This window comes from Palaemon carinicauda, chromosome 43 (assembly GCF_036898095.1).
Source record: "Palaemon carinicauda isolate YSFRI2023 chromosome 43, ASM3689809v2, whole genome shotgun sequence".
Taxonomy (NCBI): Eukaryota; Metazoa; Arthropoda; class Malacostraca; order Decapoda; family Palaemonidae; genus Palaemon; species Palaemon carinicauda.
Window position 1 is genome coordinate 19,035,602 of NC_090767.1, and position 19,350 is coordinate 19,054,951.

Below are 19,350 nucleotides of genomic sequence, written 5' to 3' on the forward strand. Positions count from 1 at the left end.
CCCCTGAGGAGGAGCCCCCTCCGTCAGAAGCAGACCGTCGCAGTAGCGTCCCTTGACCTCTCCGCAGATCGTTCGCGATCTCCTACGCCTGCCAGATCTTCCGACCTGCCTTCTCCGTTCCTGGCTGCAGATGCTCTTTGGGTGCCTTCTCACCCTGTTATCCAACAGGCACCGATCCCTTCGGGGAAAAGGGACTCAACTCATGGTGTGGGTAAGTCCCTTGCGCGTCAGGGTTCCCCTGCGCGCCCACCTGTGCGTTTGCGTGCAGTAGCGCACAAGCGCTCTCAAGAGTTACAGTCTTCGGACTTAACTCGCCAGCGCTCTCCTGCTCGGCAGCGATCACCTGCTCGCCAGCGCTCTCCTTCTTGCAGGTCTCCTGTGAAACAGCGCCCTTATGTTCCTGATATGCGCAAGGCGCACCTACGTTCTCCTGTGCACAGCCGCGCTACTACTCAGCCTGTTCCTGATGCGCGCCCAGCGCGCCAACGATCACCACCGCGTCCACGATCGCCAGATCTGGACTTAGGCAAGGCCTTCTGCTCCGGCGCAACAGCGCACGCGCTCATCTAGAGCTCCTGTTCGCGAGCGTTCGGCTGCGCGTTCGTCTCCCTCCATCTCTTCAGATGTGCGCAGTAACCTTACTACGCGTCAACGATCACCTGCGCGCCCACGCGATCACTCGCCTATGCGCAAATGCTCTCCTGAGCGCCAACGCCCTCTTAAGACTCGCCCGCGCGATAAATCGCCTGTGCACAGTCGTTCGCCTGTTCGTGGTACGCGCCGTCGTTCTCCGGAGTACACGCGACATCGCTCGCCAACGCGCCAACATTCGCCAACGCGCCAACGCTCTCCGCCTGGCAAACGCTCGCCAAGTCGCTCGCGACTTTTCTCGCCCGAACATCGTCATTCTCCTATGCGCTGCCAGCGGTCGCCTAGTTTTCAGCGCACCCCTTCACCTACGCGACCGCGCGCACCTTCATGTGCGCGCCAACGCGTCCATTCGCCTGCGCTCCCACGCGCCATCTCGCCCGCGTGCGAACGCACCCACGAGCATTCTTCTACACGCGGCAATCCGCCCGCGCTTCGGAAATCGCCCGCGCGCGATCCCTTGAATGCTTTTTCGCGTGAGCACCGCCGCGATCCCCATTCTCGCAGGGATCATCAACGCGGCCAACTGATAGGGACGCGGACTTCCAGATCGGTCTCTGGATCGCCACCGCGCAAGCGTAGGATTACCTACCAGGATCAGGACCAGGAAGAATCTACAGAGAGGTCCATGCAACATTCTTTTTCTTCTTCTTTTCAGGCAGGCCCCGTGGCGTCCACTCCGAAGGGTCAGGAGATCCCCTTCCCTCCAGCAGGGATAACTGACACGGCGTCAGTTACCCGTCAGCCTTGGTTCCGTCACATAATGAACGCAGTGGTTCAGGCTGTAAAGCCTGCCCTCGTTGATTTGGGACTTAAACCAACGGCAGACTCATCCCCGCTGAAGAGAAGGAGAGGAGTGGACTTCATGGTGACTTCTCCTCGGGAGAAGTTGGCTCCCTAGAGGTCGGTCAGGAAGGCTCCTTCTCCCGTGGACGAGGTTTTCCGTCCTCAGGAGAGTCCAGCGAGGCAGGGTTGTCCCCCACGGCACCAATGGGAGGAACCCCTCCTCTTAGGAGAGAAACTTCTCGCGAGGAAGCTCCCTTCCAGACCTCTTTGCTGGAGTCCTGTATTCCTCCTGGGAGGGAGCCCAAGGACTCCAAGACGATTCCTAAATCGTCATCCAGGATCCGTCCAGAGCCAACCAGAGCCCGGGAGGACGTCCACGTGTCTCCCCAAGATGAGCCTTTGGGGACCGGAGACTTAGCTGCCAGTCCGCAAGGAGGAGACCAGTTCGAGTCAGAACACGCTTTCTGGCAGGTCCTAGGGTTGATGAGGCAACTCAACGAGTTTAATGACCCGGAGACTGCCCCTTGTGAGGGCAAGGACACGGTGCTAGACGAAGTCTATGGCACCCAGAAACCCCCTAAGTCCAGCGCAGCTTTGCCTTAGTCCAAAGGGGTGAAAGGGACCAGGGACAGGGTCGAAGCCCAGCTCTCCGAGCTCGCCTTCTCCGGTCGTTCTTCTGCCGGGTTCAAACTCCTCCCGCCTCCTCGAGTACATCAGAGGAGGTACTTTGAGATCATGGGGGGGTCCAGTATGGCCCTTCCACTCCACCATTCTGTGGAAGAGCTGACCAGGGGAACTCCTCTCGAGAAGCTCTCGCCCGGCAGGTGACGTTCTCGGCGTCAGAGATCCTGAACCTTGAGAAGGTCGCGAAGAGTGCCATGCAGGCAACTTCGTGGCTGGACGTTTGGCTGGGATCTCTGGGCATCCTATTGCGCTCTGAGGATCTGTCCAAGGAGAGCAATAGGAAGGCTTTGGAGACCTTCCTCCTCTCGGGCACGCGTTCGATCGAGTTCCTCGCTCACCAGGTGGCTAACCTGTTGGCTAAATCGATCCTCAAGCGTCGCGACGCAGTGACCGAGAGGTTCCATCCGAAGGTCCCCGCCGTGAACGTCTGCAGGCTCAGGCACTCCTCCATTACTGGGAGGGATCTGCTCGAGCCCAAGGACATAGAACGAACAGCTGAGAGGTGGAGGAGATCGAATAAAGATTCTCTCCTCCAGAGGGCCCTGACATCTCGGCCCTACAAGCCTCCGGCACCTCAACAGCAACAGCAGCCTCGCAAGACACCGAAGCAGGCTCCGGCAACTAAGACAAGGGTGTCTAAGCCGCAGCCCTTTCAGACCAAGGACAGAAGGCGCGGCAAGTCCTCTAGGGGAGGTAAGAATCCTAGAGGCAGCGGCCGAGGCCGCAAGCGCTAGGATTGGCAATCCCCCCGCGTGTCCACCTGTGGGGGGATGCCTGAAAAGTTGCGTGCACAGGTGGCAGCAACTTAGGGCCGATTCTTAGACGGTCTCTGTGATCGGCCAAGGTTATCGCGTCCCATTCACGACATCTCCACCTCCCCTGTCAGCGAATCCAGTGCCGCTGAACTCCTATGCCATGGGATCGGCAAAGGGGTTAGCCCTTCGGGCGGAAGTCGAGACCATGCTCAAGAAGGATGCTCTCCAGGAGGTCGACGACGGCTCCCCAGGCTTCTTCAGTCGACTCTTTCTTGTAAAGAAGGCGTCTGGAGGCTGGACACCGGTCATCGACCTCTCAGCCCTGAACAAGTTTGTCAAGCAAACTTCGTTCAGCATGGAGACAGCAGAGACGGTCAGACTTGCAGTGAGACCGCAAGACTTCATGTGCACACTGGATCTGAAGGACGCGTACTTCCAGATCCCAATCCATCCGTCTTCCAGGAAGTACTTGAGATTCAGCCTAGACAGCAAGATCTACCAGTTCAAGGTGCTGTGTTTCGGTCTCTCCACAGCTCCTCAGGTGTTCACCAGAGTGTTCGCTCTGATTTCATCTTGGGCGCACAGGAACGGCATACGTCTCCTCCGTTATCTGGACGACTGGCTGGTCCTGGCAGACTCCGAAGAGCATAATTATAAAGGACCTACTTCAGGTTAGTTTTTACCTTGAGGTCAGGTTGACCTTAGGTCAGGGGCTAAGACACGCTGACTGAGGTTAAAAGGTCAAATATATATGGGTTTAATGCCGTGATTTAGCTTTTATCCTTTTTTACTATTAATAAATATCTTACCCATGACTAGCTTCACATATCTTTCTGGATATATATATATATATATATATATGTATATATATATATATATATATATATATATATATATATATATATGTAAGAGATGTTGCAATGATATTCTATAAAAGAAACATAATTTGTTCCATAACCGAAATACAAACCACGCTATTTACAAAAGGTATTACTTTTAGCGCAGCTGAAATGACGAGCCAATAGTTTTTAACGAGGGTTAATTACCCCCGCGCAGGTTAGCGGGGGGGGTGGGGAAGGGTAGCTTGCTACCCCTCCCCCCTCCACACACCGGTGACTTGCTTCACTTCACTTTTGGCTCGGCGGTGATCAGACGTGTCTGTTCATCGCCTTCGTGACAGCCTTTAATTTTCTGCTTTTTCTTTTCAGCTTGTGTGATTGGTTGGAAGTTGACCTTCAGTTATTTTCTTTTATTTACTATGCGTACATGCCCTGGAGTTGCCGGCCGTCCTTGTGGGACTTTCATGTCGGACGTTATTACGGATCCTCACACCCTCTGCCCTCAATGTCGGGGCCGACGGTGCGACCAGGATAACATGTGCCGTGAGTGCAGGGAGTGGTCTGCCTCCCAGTGGGAGAGGTTTGGCCGTCGGCGTAAGAAGAAGTCCAAGAGAGACCGTTCTCCTCCGGGGTTAGCCTTGAAGGAGGAAGGTTCTCGGGACTCTTCTTCCGCCGCCCAAACCTCCTCCGAAGCTCCCCCTCGTCCGCCTCCTAAGGAGAGTCGTCCAAGTGGGAGCGCAGGCCCTTGTTCTGTTTCCCTACCTTCGGTGGGGGGAGAGGGCGTCGCCTCCCATAGCGAGGCGGTTCCCCCTCCTCCTCCGGGGGAGGTTATTGATAATAATGCCTTATCCAGTGATGATCTTTTACAGATTTGGTCGTCCCTGGGGCTTAAGGGCTTGCCCTCCAGGGTCGCTCTTTTTGACCTTGTCTCGTTGGGGGCCGCTGTTAAACAGTCGGTGGAAGGACAATATCAACCTAAGAGAGGGTCTTCCCCTGGCTGTTCAGACTCCCAACCACGTTCTCTTCTCGGACGCATCGGACTTGGGCTGGGGCGCGACACTGGACGGTCGGGAATGCTCAGGTCTGTGGAACTCGAGTCAGAGGAGCATGCATATCAACTGCAAGGAGCTGTTGGCAGTTCATCTGGCCTTGAAAAGCTTCGAGTATCTCCTTCGAGGCAAAGTGGTGGAAGTAAACTCGGACAACACCACGGCCTTGGCGTACATCTCCAAACAAGGAGGTACCCACTCACTGACGTTGTACGAGATCGCAAGGGACCTGCTCATCTGGTCAAAAGGTCAAGACATCTCCCTAGTAACGAGGTTCATCCAAGGCGACTTGAACGTCATAGCAGATTGTCTCAGTCGGAAAGGGCAAGTAATTCCAACGGAATGGACCCTCCACAAGGATGTGTGCAAGAGACTTTGGGCCACTTGGGGTCAACCAACCATAGATCTCTTTGCAACCTCGCTGACCAAGAGGCTTCCAATCTATTGCTCTCCAGTCCCGGACCCAGCAGCAATACATATAGATGCCTTCCTCCTAGATTGGTCACATCTGGATCTCTACGCATTCCCACCGTTCAAGATTGTCAACAAGGTACTGCAGAAGTTCGCCTCTCACGAAGGGACAAGGTTGACGTTAGTTGCTCCCCTCTGGCCCGCGAGAGAATGGTTCACCGAGGTACTTCGATGGTTAGTAGACGTTCCCAGAAGTCTTCCTCTAAGAGTAGACCTTCTACGTCAGCCACACGTAAAGAAGGTACACCAAAGCCTCCACGCTCTTCGTCTGACTGCCTTCAGACTATCGAAAGACTCTCGAGAGCTAGAGGCTTTTCGAAGGAGGCAGCCAGTGCGATTGCTAGAGCAAGGAGAGCGTCTACCATTAGAGTCCACCAATCGAAGTGGGAAGTCTTCCGAGACTGGTGCAAGTCAGTTTCTGTATCCTTGACCAGTACCTCTGTAGCTCAAATAGCTGATTTTCTCTTATACCTGAGAAAAGGACGATCCCTTTCAGCTCCCACTATCAAGGGCTACAGAAGCATGTTGGCATCGGTCTTCCGGCATAGAGGCTTAGATCTTTCCAACAATAAAGATCTGCAAGACCTCCTTAAGTCTTTTGAGACCACCAAGGAGCGTCGTTTGGCTACCCCTGGATGGAATTTAGACGTGGTACTAAGATTCCTCATGTCAGACAGGTTTGAGCCGTTACAATCAGCCTCCCTGAAAGATCTCACTCTTAAGACTCTTTTCCTGGTATGCTTAGCCTCGGCTAAAAGAGTCAGCGAGATTCATGCCTTCAGCAAGAACATCGGATTTTCGTCGGAAAAAGCTACTTGTTCGCTGCAACTTGGTTTTCTAGCCAAAAATGAACTTCCTTCTCGGCCTTGGCCTAAATCTTTCGATATTCCCAGCTTATCGGAGATCGTAGGCAATGAACTAGAAAGAGTCTTATGCCCTGTTAGAGCTCTTAAGTTTTATTTAAATCGTACTAAACCTTTACGAGGCCAATCTGAAGCTTTATGGTGTTCAGTTAAGAAACCATCTTTGCCTATGTCAAAGAATGCTTTGTCATACTTTATCAGATTGTTAATACGAGAAGCTCATTCACATCTGAGTGAGGAAGACCGAGCTTTGCTTAAGGTGAAGACGCACGAAGTTAGAGCTGTAGCAACTTCCGAGGCCTTTAAGCAAAATAGATCTCTGCAAAGTATAATGGACGCAACCTATTGGAGAAGCAAGTCAGAGTTCGCGTCATTTTACTTGAAAGATGTCCAGTCTCTTTACGAGAACTGCTACACACTGGGACCATTCGTAGCAGCGAGTGCAGTAGTGGGTGAGGGCTCAACCACTACAATTCCCTAATTCCATATCCTTTTAATCTGTCTCTTGAAATGTTTTTAATGTTGTTTTTTATGGGTTGTCCGGAAGGCTAAGAAGCCTTTCGCATCCTGGTTGATTTGGCGGGTGGTCAAAGTCATTTCTTGAGAGCGCCCAGATTAGGGGTTTGATGAGGTCCTGTTGTATGGGTTGCAGCCCTTGATACTTCAGCTCCTAGGGGTCTGTCAGCATCCTAAGAGGATCGCGAGGCTCCGTAAGGAAGACGTACTTACAAGGCAGAGTAATCGTCTAAGTCGACTTCCTTACCAGGTACCTATTTATTTTGTTTTTGTTATATTGATAACTTCTAAAATGAAATAAAAACTCTTAGCTTATATGATGTAAACATATTTAACTGGTCTCTACCCACCACCCTGGGTGTGAATCAGCTATATATATTCACCGGCTGAGTTAAATATTTAAAAATGATATTTTAATTATAAAATAAATTTTTGAATATACTTACCCGGTGAATATATGAATTAAACGACCCTCCCTTCCTCCCCAATAGAGACGCAGTGGGATGAGAAGAAATTGAGTCTTTGTTTACATTGAGTATGGTATCTGGCCGACAGTTGGCGCTGATGGGCACAACCGCAACCTGTATAGCGATCGCTGGCGAGTTTTTACAGTTTTTTGTCTGTCGAGCAACAGAGTTGCAGCTATATATATATTCACCGGGTAAGTATATTCAAAAATTTATTTTATAATTAAAATATCATTTTTCAAGATTTTGTGAAAATTATTCGTAGTTTAGTTAGTTTTAAATTCTAAAATTTTCTGTCTGTCGAGTTTTATAACTTTACTTTTATGAGTAATTCTGTTGATCTATTTATTTACCCGTTAGGTTTTATGGAAAATAATTTGGTCTTTAGGACTGCAGTTACACCATAGTGTTTTGTATTATTTTTTTACATATAGTTTTTAAAAATAATTATTCCTGTAAGTGCTATGAGGTACTTTAAAGTTTTCGGTTACATTTCTTCATATCTAGGTTTGGGAGAAATAATCGAAGTCTTTCATATGTGTAATAGTTACGTTTTAGTTTTGAAATTTCTTTTGCAAGCAGTTTGGGATATTCAAGAGCAGTTCAGTTACATTTGAATTTCTCATTTTAAGGTTTGAGGAGAAATAATCTATTCTTAAGAGTAGTTCTATTAATTTTACCTGTTTCCATAATTTATCGATCATATTTAAAAAGGATGAAAATAGTTCTTGAAGTGTGTTAAAATGCAGAGGGAAAGATAAACCTTGGTTCAATGATAATTATAAATGTGCTTATTTGGAGAAGCAGGAGACGTATCATCTTTGGAACGGTAACAGATCGAGATGTGATTTCTGTATAAGTTTATTTTGCCAAGTAATATTTCTAGTGACATTTTACTATAATATTTGCATTGATTTATCTTATATTGCCTTGAAATGTTTCAAATAATTTTCCCATTAGATATATTTTTGCTTAATAATAAGTTTTTCAAAATATTAACTATCTTACAGATGTTGATGTAACAACTGGTCAATCGTTAGATGGTCTCATCTCTTCGCCAATCGAGAATATTCCTCCATCATCGAGAACAATGACACCAACAATTTATTAAGTTGTGATTAATGTGAAGGTCTTGAATACTGAAGAAGGAAACCATGACTTAATTTATCGCCTTTTCGCCATCATAGATTATTGGCACGAAGGTAGTATTTGCTGGTTGTGTTTCCACTAGGTCAAGGCGCAGGTTTTTAAAATTTTATTTGTTCCGTAACCGAAATACAAACCACGCTATTTACAAAGGGTATTACTTTTAGCGCAGCTGAAATGACGAGCCAATAGTTTTTTAACGAGGGTTAATTACCCCCGCGCTAGTTAGCGGGGGGTGGGGAAGGGTAGCTTGCTACCCCTCCCCCCTCCACACACCGGTGACTTGCTTCACTTCACTTTTGGCTCGGCGGTGATCAGACGTGTCTGTTCATCGCCTTTGTGACAGCCTTTAATTTTCTTCTTTTTCTTTTCAGCTTTTGTGATTGGTTGGAAGTTGACCTTCAGTTATTTTCTTTTATTTAATATGCGGACATGCCCTGGAGTTGCCGGCCGTCCTTGTGGGACTTTCATGTCGGACGTGATTACGGATCCTCACACCCTCTGCCCTCAATGTCGGGGCCGACGGAGCGACCAGGATAACATGTGCCGTGAGTGCAGGGAGTGGTCTGCCTCCCAGTGGGAGAGGTTTGGCCGTCGGCGTAAGAAGAAGTCCAAGAGAGACCGTTCTCCTCCGGGGTTAGCCTTGAAGGAGGAAGGTTCTCGGGACTCTTCTTCCGCCGCCCAAACCTCCTCCGAAGCTCCCCCTCGTCCGCCTCCTAAGGAGAGTCGTCCGAGTGGGAGCGCAGGCCCTTGTTCTGTTTCCCTACCTTCGGTGGGGGGAGAGGGCGTCGCCTCCCATAGCGAGGCGGTTCCCCCTCCTCCTCCGGGGGAGGTTATTGATAATAATGCCTTATCCAGTGATGATCTTTTACAGATTTGGTCGTCCCTGGGGCTTAAGGGCTTGCCCTCCAGGGTCGCTCTTTTTGACCTTGTCTCGTTGGGGGCCGCTGTTAAACAGTCGCCGGTGGTAGCGGAGGTAGACCCTCTGTCTATTGTCGACGTCGTGGTGACAGAGGCCTCCGACGTGGCTGGGCCTTCCGACGCAGGTGCTGTTGCTGGTGATGGTGCTCTAGGCTCTCCTCCTCCTTCCGTGCATCCTTCGAAGGGGGAAGTGAGTCCTTCGGTCTCGACTGCTGCCCAGCTTCCTTCTGAGGGAAGTGTTTTGACGGAGACTCCCCTTCGGAGGACCGATGGTCCCGACAATCTCCCCCGAGGCTGCCTCCGCCGTAAGGCTCACCGCCCTCTACGCCACAAGGGCCTCCCTTCCCCTTACAGGGGGACTAAGAGGCGCCTTTTTGGGTCTTCGTCCTCCGGGGGGGGACTCTCCTCGTCAGCCTCAACCGACTGCTCCGCCCTCCTTGAACCTCTCTGTAGACCGCTCACCATCTCCTGCCGGATCTTCGCCTTCTGGAGAACTCGTCACCCGACGGGCAACGGTCCCTTCGGGGCTAAGGGATTCTTCCCTTACGCGAGCAGGGCTAGCGCACAAGCGCTCTCCTGCTCGCCAGCGATCTCCTGCTCGCCAGCGATCTCCTGCTCGCCAAGACTCTCCTGCTCGCCGACGCTCACCTGCTCGTCGGCTCTCTCCTGATATTCGCCCCCCTCGCCAGCGCTCTCCTGCTCGTCAGCTCTCTTCCGAGCGTCAGCGCTCATTTGAGGACCATCGCCCTGCAGTCTCTGACCACCCTTTAGTTCCTGCTGAACTCCCTGCTCACCATCCACCTGGTCCTGTGGCTACGCAACATCGTGCTGCGCGTGTGTCAGAAACACATGTTCGCCAACGCGCCAGCGATCTTCCCGTTCCTGCTCGTGAACGCGCCGCACCACCTGTCCTCTCACAGGACACGCGTCGACCTTCTGCTCGCCAGCGATCACCAGCTCGCCAGCGATCAACTACACATGCTGCCCGCCATTGCACGACCCTGCATGATCGCCCGCTTACGCATGCTGCTCCTCATCGCACTACCCTGAACGATCGCCCTCCTGCGGATGCTGATCACCATCGCACCCTTTCACGCGATCATTCACCTGCGCAAGCTGCTCGCCATCGCACAACCCTGCACGATCGCCCGCTTACGCATGCTGCTCCTCATCGCACAACCCTGAACGATCGCCCTCCTGCGGATGCTGATCACCATCGCACCCTTTCACGCGATCATTCACCTGCGCATGCTGCTCGCCATCGCACAACCCTGCACGATCGCCCGCTTACGCATGCTGCTCCTCATCGCACAACCCTGAACGATCGCCCTCCTGCGGATGCTGATCACCATCGCACCCTTTCACGCGATCATTCACCTGCGCATGCTGCTCGCCATCGCACAACCCTGCACGATCGCCCGCTTACGCATGCTGCTCCTCATCGCACAACCCTGAACGACCGCCCTCTTGCGGATGCTGATCACCATCGCACCCCATCACGCGATCATTTACCTACACATGCTGCTCGCCATCGCTTACCATCACGCGGTCATTATCGCCAGCGATCTTCTTCACCTACGCGGCAGCACGATCCCTCGCCGTCGCGCCATCGCTTGCGTTCGTCGCCTCGGACACGTGTTCATTTACCTGCCCACCCTCACGCCCACTCGCCTGCGCGCCCGCACAATCGCTCGCCTGCGCGCCCGCGCGACCGCTCGCCTGCGCGCCCGCGCAACCGCTCGCCTGTGCGCCCGCGCGATCACCCGCGCAACCATTCGCCTTTGCGCGACCGTTCGCCCTCGCGCGACCATAGTTCGCGGCGAATTCCACAGCCGGTGGTAGCAGCAGGAACGCGTGCTCCTAGACGGCACTCGGGATCACCTCCATCCAAGCACAGGTTGGTATTGCAGGACGAAGACAGGTCAGTACAGCATTCTTCCCCACCTTCTTTTCAGGCAGGTACCGTCGTGTCCACTCCAAAGGATCGCCCGATCCCTTTCTCCTTAGCGAGGATTTCGGACTCTGTGTCCTTGGAGCAGCAGACTTGGTTTGGTCCGCTGGCACGGGCGTTAGTGAGGGTTATGAAACCAGCACTCGCCGGCCAGGGTAACAAACCAGCGGCTGTCTCTCCTACGCTGAAGAGAAAGAGAGGAGTGGACTTCGTGTTGACTTCCCCCAGGGCGAAGTTGGTTCCCAAGAGGTCGGTCTCGAGGATCCCCTCTCCTGCACGAGTACTCTCTCCTTCTCCCGTGGACGAGGCCTTTCCGTCCTCAGGTGAGTCCAGTGGGGCGGTAGTCTTCCCCTCGGCACCAGGGGGGGAGACTTCGCTTCAGGCAGGAGAATCGTCTCGTGAGGAAGGGGCCCCTCGAACCTCGTTGTTGGGATCCTGTATCCCTCCCAGGAGGGAACCCAAGGATTCCAAGACCATCCCTAAATCCTCTGCAAGGATTCGTCAGGAACCCACGACTACCCAGGGGAATGTCCACGTATCACCCCAGGAAGAGATTCCTGGGGCAGGAGACTTAGCTGCCAGCCCGCAGGGAGGAGAACAGCAAGAGTCCGAACATGCCTTCTGGCAGGTCCTAAGCCTGATAAGGCAACTTAACAGTCTTACGGATCCAGTCATCCCCCCCTGTAAAGGCAAAGACACGATTCTGGATGAAGTGTTTGACGTTCGGAAGGCCCCTAAGACCAGTGCAGCTCTGCCCTGGTCTCGGGGGCTGAAGAGTGCCAGAGCTAGGGCCAATGCTCAGCTCGCACTTCTTGCCTCCTCCAGTCGTTCCACTGCCGGGAACAAACTCATCCCTCCTCCTCGTCTTCAGCAGAGGAGGTATTTTGAGATCCTGGGTGAGCACAACCTCGCTCTTCCTCTCCATCACTCTTTGGAGGAGCTGGCGAAGGGAGTTCCCTTGGAGAAACTCTCTGCCCGGCAGGTGTCGTTCTCGGCGGCAGAGATCCTTAACCACGAGAAGGTCGCTAAGTGTGCCATGCAGGCCACTTCGTGGCTGGACTTCTGGTTAGGATCTCTGGGCATCCTATTGCGATCGGAGGACTTGTCCAAGGAGACCAATAGGAAGGCCCTAGAGACCTTCTTGCTCTCTGGCACCCGCTCCATCGAGTTTTTGGCACACCAGGTTACCACCCTGTGGGCCAACTCGGTGTTGAAGCGTCGCGATGCTGTGTCCGAGAGATTCCATCCGAAGGTCCCCGCCGTAGATGTGTGTAGGCTCCGACATGCCTCCCTCCTGGGGGAGAGCCTGTTTGAGCCTCAAGACTTGGAGCGAACGGCTGAGAGGTGGAGGAAATCCAGCACGGACTCCCTCCTCCACAGGGCCCTTACAACTCGGCCCTATAAGCCTCCAGCCCCGCCACAACAGCAGCAACAGCCTCGTAAGGCTCCCAAACAGGCACCGGCAGCTAAGAAAGTGGTGTCTAAGCCCCAGCCCTTTCCAGCCAAGGTCAAAAGGGGCGGTAAGTCCTCCAGGGGAGGCAAGACTTCTAGGGGTGGCGGCCGCGGCCGCAAGCCCTAGGGGTGGCAGTCCCCCTGCGTGTCCACCTGTGGGGGGATGCCTTCAGCGTTGCGTCTGCAGGTGGCAACATCACGGGGCCGATGCTTGGACGGTCTCAGTGATCGGCCAAGGTTATCGCGTCCCGTTCACGTCATCTCAACCTCCCCTGACAGCGAATCCAGTGTCGTTGAGCTCCTATGCCATGGGATCGGCAAAGGGGCTGGCCCTTCAGGCCGAAGTCGAGACCATGTTCGAGAAGGGTGCTCTCCAGGAGGTCGTGGACGGCTCTCCAGGCTTCTTCAGTCGACTTTCTTGTAAAGAAGGCTACTGGAGGCTGGAGACCCGTCATCGATCTCTCGGCTCTGAACAGGTTTGTCAAACAAACCCAGTTCAGCATGGAGACAGCAGACACGGTCAGACTTGCGGTGAGACCACAAGACTTCATGTGTACACTGGATCTAAAGGATGCGTACTTCCAGATCCCAATCCATCCGTCTTCCAGGAAGTACCTGAGATTCTGCCTAGACAACAAGATCTACCAGTTCAAGGTGCTGTGTTTCGGTCTCTCCACAGCTCCTCAGGTGTTCACCAGAGTGTTCACCCTGATTTCGACTTGGGCGCACAGGAACGGCATTCGTCTCCTTCGTTACCTAGACGATTGGCTGATCCTAGCAGACTCGGAGTCGACCCTTCTTCGACACCGAGACAGGCTTCTAGATCTTTGCCAGGATCTGGGGATCGTGGTAAACCTCGAGAAGTCCTCTCTGCAGCCGTCCCAACGACTGGTTTATCTTGGCATGCTAATAGACACCAATATCCACAAAGCCTTTCCATCAGACGACCGGATAGCAAGGCTGAGGAGGGTGGCGGAACCTTTCCTCAGGCGAAAAGAACTCCCCGCCCAATCGTGGTTGCGTCTCTTAGGCCACCTATCCTTCCTGGCCCGTCTGGTTCCAAACAGCTGCCTCAGGATGAGATCCCTTCAATGGCGGCTCAAGTCCCGGTGGAATCAAGGATCCGATTCCCCGGACATTCTGATCCCAATGGGGTCTCTGGAACAGACGGACTTGCGGTGGTGGCTGGCCGACGAGAACCTGCGAAAGGGAGTGAGTCTTCTCGTCCTTCCCCCGGAATTGACTCTGTTTTCGGACGCGTCAAAAGAAGGGTGGGGGGCGCACGTTCTGAACCAGAGGGCCTCAGGCCTTTGGTCAGAATCAGAAAAGTGCCTGCACATCAACCTGCTAGAATTGAAGGCCGTCTTTCTGGCCCTTCAACAGTTCCAACGGTTCCTGGCGGGTCGTCACTCCGTGGTGGTGATGAGCGACAACACCACGGTAGTGGCTTATATCAACAAGCAGGGAGGCACTTTTTCGCAACAGCTATCCCATCTTGCAGTAGAGACTCTGAGGTGGACCGAAACCCACTCGATAACACTATCAGCTCGCTTCATTCCTGGCAAGAGGAATGTGCTCGCCGACAGTCTGAGCAGGGCTTCGCAGATAGTGAGTACCGAGTGGTCTTTGGATCCTCAGATAGCCAACAAAGTCCTGACTTTGTGGGGTTCCCCGACGGTGGACTTGTTCGGACAGCCTTGAACTTCAAGCTGCCCCTGTACTGCTCACCAGTCCCGGACCCCAAGGCACTCTGGCAAGATGCTTTCCAGCAACGGTGGGACAACATCGACGTGTACGCCTTCCCACCATTCTGTCTGATGAGAAGGGTGCTCAACAGGACCAGACTATCGGTCAACTGTTCCATGACTCTAGTAACTCCGCTATGACATCACGCGGAATGGTTTCCGGACCTTCTGCAACTCCTGACGGAACTCCCAAGGGAGCTTCCTCCACGACACGAGCTTCTCAGACAACCCCATTCCGGTGTCCCTCACAGGGCCGTAGCCTCACTTCGGCTTCACGCCTGGAGACTATCCAGCGTCTCCTCGCGGAGAGAGGCTTTTCGCAACAGGTTGCGGAGAGAATGTCTCGGCACCTGCGAAGGTCCTCTGAGGGAGTCTACCAAGCGAAGTGGAGAGTCTTTTATGGTTGGTGTCGTGGAAGGGGTATCTCTCCACTCGATGCCACTATTCCAGCAATAGCGGACTTCCTTGTGTATCTGCGAGAAGAAATGCGCCTTTCTGTCTCGGCAGTGAAAGGCTATCGCTCAGCCTTAAGCTTGGCCTTCAGATTGAAGGGCGTGGATATTTCTTCATCGCTAGAACTCTCTTTACTCATACGTAGCTATGAGCTTACCTGCCCCCAGTCGGAAGTGAGACCCCCTCCTTGGAATGTGGTTCAAGTCCTCAGGTCTCTCAAGAGACCTCCCTTCGAGCCATTACGCCAGGCCTCCGATCGCCACCTGTCTTGGAAGACGGCTTTCCTACTCGCCTTGGCCTCGGCCAAGCGAGTTAGTGAACTTCATGGTCTCTCGTACGACATCGCCCATTCAAGGGGATGGGGGGAGGTAACGTTCAGGTTCGTCCCTGAGTTTGTGGCCAAGACTCAGAATCCTGGAGTGCCGGATCCTCGGTTCGACTCTTTCAGGATCGCGAGTCTCCGTTCTGTAACAAACGACCCAGACCAGCTGCTACTATGCCCAGTGAGGTGTCTGAGGTACTACTTGAAGAGAACGGCTGCAGTCCGTCCTCATGTGCGAGCTTTGTTTGTGAGCACAGGCAGGACAAAGAGGAGGGTCACCAGGAACACCATCTCTGCTTGGATTCGAAGGGTTATCCACCATGCCCTGAATCCTGACCCTCCTCTGTCACGTCGCCCTCGGGCCCACGATGTCAGGGGTATTGCTACATCCCTGGCCTTCAAGAGAAACTTCTCTGTGACGCAGGTACTTCAAGCTGGGGTCTGGAAGCGTCAAACGACCTTCACAGCCCACTACCTGCAAGACGTGACCCACAGGAGCCTCGATACGTTCTCTATCGGCCCTGTGGTGGCTGCACAACAGCTGGTCTAACCTCAGGCTCCTTTCTGGACAAGTAGCAGTAGGTTGAGGGCGTTGTTACCCGGTCTTAGTCTGTGTGAATGAAAGAGTATGTCTGACCCTTACTTCTTTCTTCATTCTCCCCTCTCTTGGGGAAGCAGCATCCTGGTCCTCGCATAGCTGACCTCGACCTCTGCAGGTAACCCATGCTTCTTTGTGCTCCTAGTATTAAGCTTAATACTGTTGCGTCTCCCATACCCTGACGAGGTGGTATGGGGAACGTCCTATCCTAGAATTCCTATCTGAAGGTCTCAAGGTCAACTTCATAGGACGAGTCACACTCTCCTCCTCACACTACTTATGTAGGCCACTCGTTCCTAGCGATGCTAGGAACCTGTGAGGTACAGGGGCTCCCTCTCTCTAGTGCTGCTCACTGAGGGATCGAGCCCCCGGGCAAGCCGAAGTCAGTAAGGCTGGGGACTTTCCACCCTTCCTAAGGGGTAAGTCACCCTTTGTAAATAGCGTGGTTTGTATTTCGGTTACGGAACAAATGACAAATTCGAAGATAATTTGTATTTTTCCTAACCATACAAACCTTAGCTATTTACACATATGTGCCCGCTATCCCTGACCCCCAAGTCAAGTCCTACCTCTAAGTGAAGTGAAGCAAGTCACCGGTGTGTGGAGAGGGGAGGGGTAGCAAGCTACCCTTCCCCACCCCCCGCTAACTAGCGCGGGGGTAATTAACCCTCGTTGAAAACTATTGGCTCGTCATTTCAGCTGCGCTAAAAGTAATACTCTTTGTAAATAGCTAAGGTTTGTATGGTTAGGAAAAATACAAATTATCTTCGAATTTGTCATTTTTACTCCACTATTTAAGTATATAATGTAGTTCTAATAAAAGTCCTGCTTTACTTAATATTAGTCAGTAGGTAAAATTAATGATGTTTTCTTTAATAATCGCTTTTTCCAAGAAGAAGAATACTCGCTATTATTCAATGCTGTTTTTGTTGATACAACGTTGCAAACTCTGGGTAAATAAACTTAATATTACTTCAAGTACAAATGTTGGGGAATTTTGCTAAGTCTATCTGAAATATATTTCTGGCATTTAATACTAAATTAATAAGTAAAAGGCATTTTGTATATGATTGGTTTTAATATACTAATTATAAAGATTTTATTAGCACGGTATCTTTATAAGGGATTTAAACCAGCAAAACTTTTAGTCATATTTTGAAAATCTCAAAAAACGAGATTTTTTATGGAACCTGGTACCTTAGATATGTATAAATTGATAAAATTATTCTACAGTTATAGTATGTATAACTTATATCACATAATTCTTCAGATTAAGGCAACTAAATCACTTAACTTCATCAATGAAACCCAAATGTAAATTTATCGAAGTCTCTCCTAAATTTCCTTTATCATTACAACACGTTTTCTTTAAATCGAGAATTTCCTCAAATAAGTTTATATTTCGAGTGTAAATAAAATCGTTAATATTATAATATATCGTAAGTTATATATCTTTCTTAGTGTTGCTTCAGTCTAAAAATAGCATAATAAAAACATTCTTGTCTTCATATAAAGGTTTTTTGTACTTTTATGGGTCCAGTATATACGTCTGTGCATGGCATCCTATAACCCATATCCTGTAGGATATCGAAGCTGCAGAGACGTATTATATTTATATTAATTGATATTGTAAGCGTTATACATTGTCTATGGGCCAGAGGTAACCTCCTGGCAGTTATACAAGCCAGGATCCCAAGAGCATTAGTATATAGGACCTACTTCAGGTTAGTTTTTACCTTAAGGTCAGGTTGACCTAATGTCAGTGGCTAAGACGCGCTGACTGAGGTTAAGAGGTCAAATATATATGGGTTTAATTATGTGATTTAGCCTTTATCCTTTTTTACTATTAATTAATAGCTTATCCTTGCTCAGGGATTTTGGTTGGTATAGCCTGAATTGGATTTGATTTATGGGTAGATTAAATTGTGACAATTGACTAAGAGATCACCATTTCATATAATTTGAATTTTGCATCATATTATCAACCCAAAATAGAACAATCTTAGGCCCCTGGGGTGTACTTGACACCCCTAGGGTGGGTGTGACCCTCGATTGGGGTCTGCGCTCATGAAACTTTCGCAATAATTATTGTGGTATTTCAGGTTAATCCGTTTTCTCGAACTTTGCTTTTTTTCTATTTGACCCTCAAAACCTTGACAAGAAACCTGTCACAATGACCTGTATTTAACCTGTCTTGGCCTGCACATAGGCCGGCCATAAAATTACCTCAAATTGTAAACAAATTAGTATTATAGAATATCTCCTTGTCAGTCTAAGGACAGAATAATCTCTGAGTTAGGTTAGTTTAGGTTTTGGTTAATTTCAAAGACGTTTCCTTCTGGGAGACGCTGGTTTTGGCATACCTAGCTCAGCGGGAGTAGGCGTCGCAGCACTTATGGTCTGTTTATTCCTGGGGCTATTTTACTTTCCTTAGCAAACTCTGAATCTCTTCCCTTCTCTTTCTTCCCATTTTACTCCCCAGTTTTCTTCCATTTTCTATTGTCCAAGATATATACCCAATATTCAAATCTAAATGGTTTAGCAGATTGTATAGAAATTAATTGCAGTTGTACGATAATGTACATTTATTCATTATCATTTATTCAATTGGGATTTATATTGAAAAATAATTCACTTAGTAATTTAAACTAAGACTATATAATTTTTGTTTATCTTATGTTTCAGACTTTTGCATCATCAAAATGAATACTGTATTACCATTGAGCATTGACTGTAGACAGATGGTAGACTATAGAGTACAATAATGTGGTATCTTTAGCAGAGTCAAACATCTCTCTTATTCCTCATAGTTTTAACCTTTTCATTCCTTAGTAAGCTGTTTTTTTTTATGTGATTAAGAATTCCATGCACAGCACAATATGCAGTATTTCATATTTTTTTCACAAATTTCTTTTTTATATTCCTCAGGAAGATGTTGTGATCGCCTTGTGGTATCAAGCTGATTGTCCTAATCTTTGCTGCGGCAGGAGATAACACCCGTCATATTGTCAGGAGTCTCACCACAAAGGTGACTAAGACAATCGCCATCCAGCCCCATAGCAGCTCAGCTTAACGGGTTCCATCATTGCTGTGACTCCAGACCCCCTCGTCGTCTTCTGTGTCAGTAGAGTCAGACACTTCATTGGAGATGCAGGTTATCTATGAATCCATCGTTCTCGGTGGCCTTTGGGTTAGGTTACTTCCATTTTCCATCTTTTCCCTTGACCGTAAGATTTTCTTATTTTCAAGTCTCTGCCTTTGATAAGTATAAGTCTGGCTTAGTAACTCCTTTAAAAGAATGTCTATATACAGTATTATATGATACTCTACCTACAGTCATTATCAACTTCTTGCTAAAGTTTTAGAAATGGATTCCTCTCTAGTGATAGAATTAAGACCACACTATTTTATAATACATTACTGTATTGAACTGTATCCTAATATCTACTGCTAATCAGATATTCATAACCAGGTTATGTCTATGACCATTCTGCTTTGGTGAAGAACAGGTTTACCTATTCTTTTGCAGCCTTGGGTTAGTTTTAATAGTTTTCTGTACAACATTAACTTTAACCAAGTCAAGCATTGCTCAATATTCTTCATAATTCAATCATTTTTATTCCTTGATAATTTAAGCATATTTCTTCATAGGATTGTAAATCATATGTTCACCACAATATATTT

At 50.0% G+C, this 19,350-nt stretch overlaps 2 protein-coding genes across 7 annotated transcripts in view; both read left to right on the plus strand.

Moving 5' to 3' along the window:
• LOC137633951 (elongator complex protein 2-like) overlaps window positions 1–19,350 on the plus strand; it is a 281,330-nt gene that overhangs the window by 207,023 nt on the left and 54,957 nt on the right. The window lies entirely within an intron of this gene.
• Window positions 1–19,350, plus strand: part of LOC137634031 (uncharacterized) — a 62,092-nt gene that overhangs the window by 37,543 nt on the left and 5,199 nt on the right. For 2 of the 6 annotated variants that reach the window (XR_011042433.1, XM_068366277.1), the window contains exon 4: window positions 18,595–18,893. The exons of 2 other annotated variants lie outside the window; for them this stretch is intronic. Coding sequence is in view for 3 of the 4 variants with exons in the window: in XM_068366277.1 (XP_068222378.1) it covers window positions 18,595–18,660 (66 nt within the window). In the remaining variant the exon portion in view is untranslated. The remainder of the gene's footprint in view (window positions 1–18,594; window positions 18,894–19,350) is intronic. 2 more of the 6 variants (XM_068366279.1, XM_068366278.1) reach the window with 2 other exon arrangements.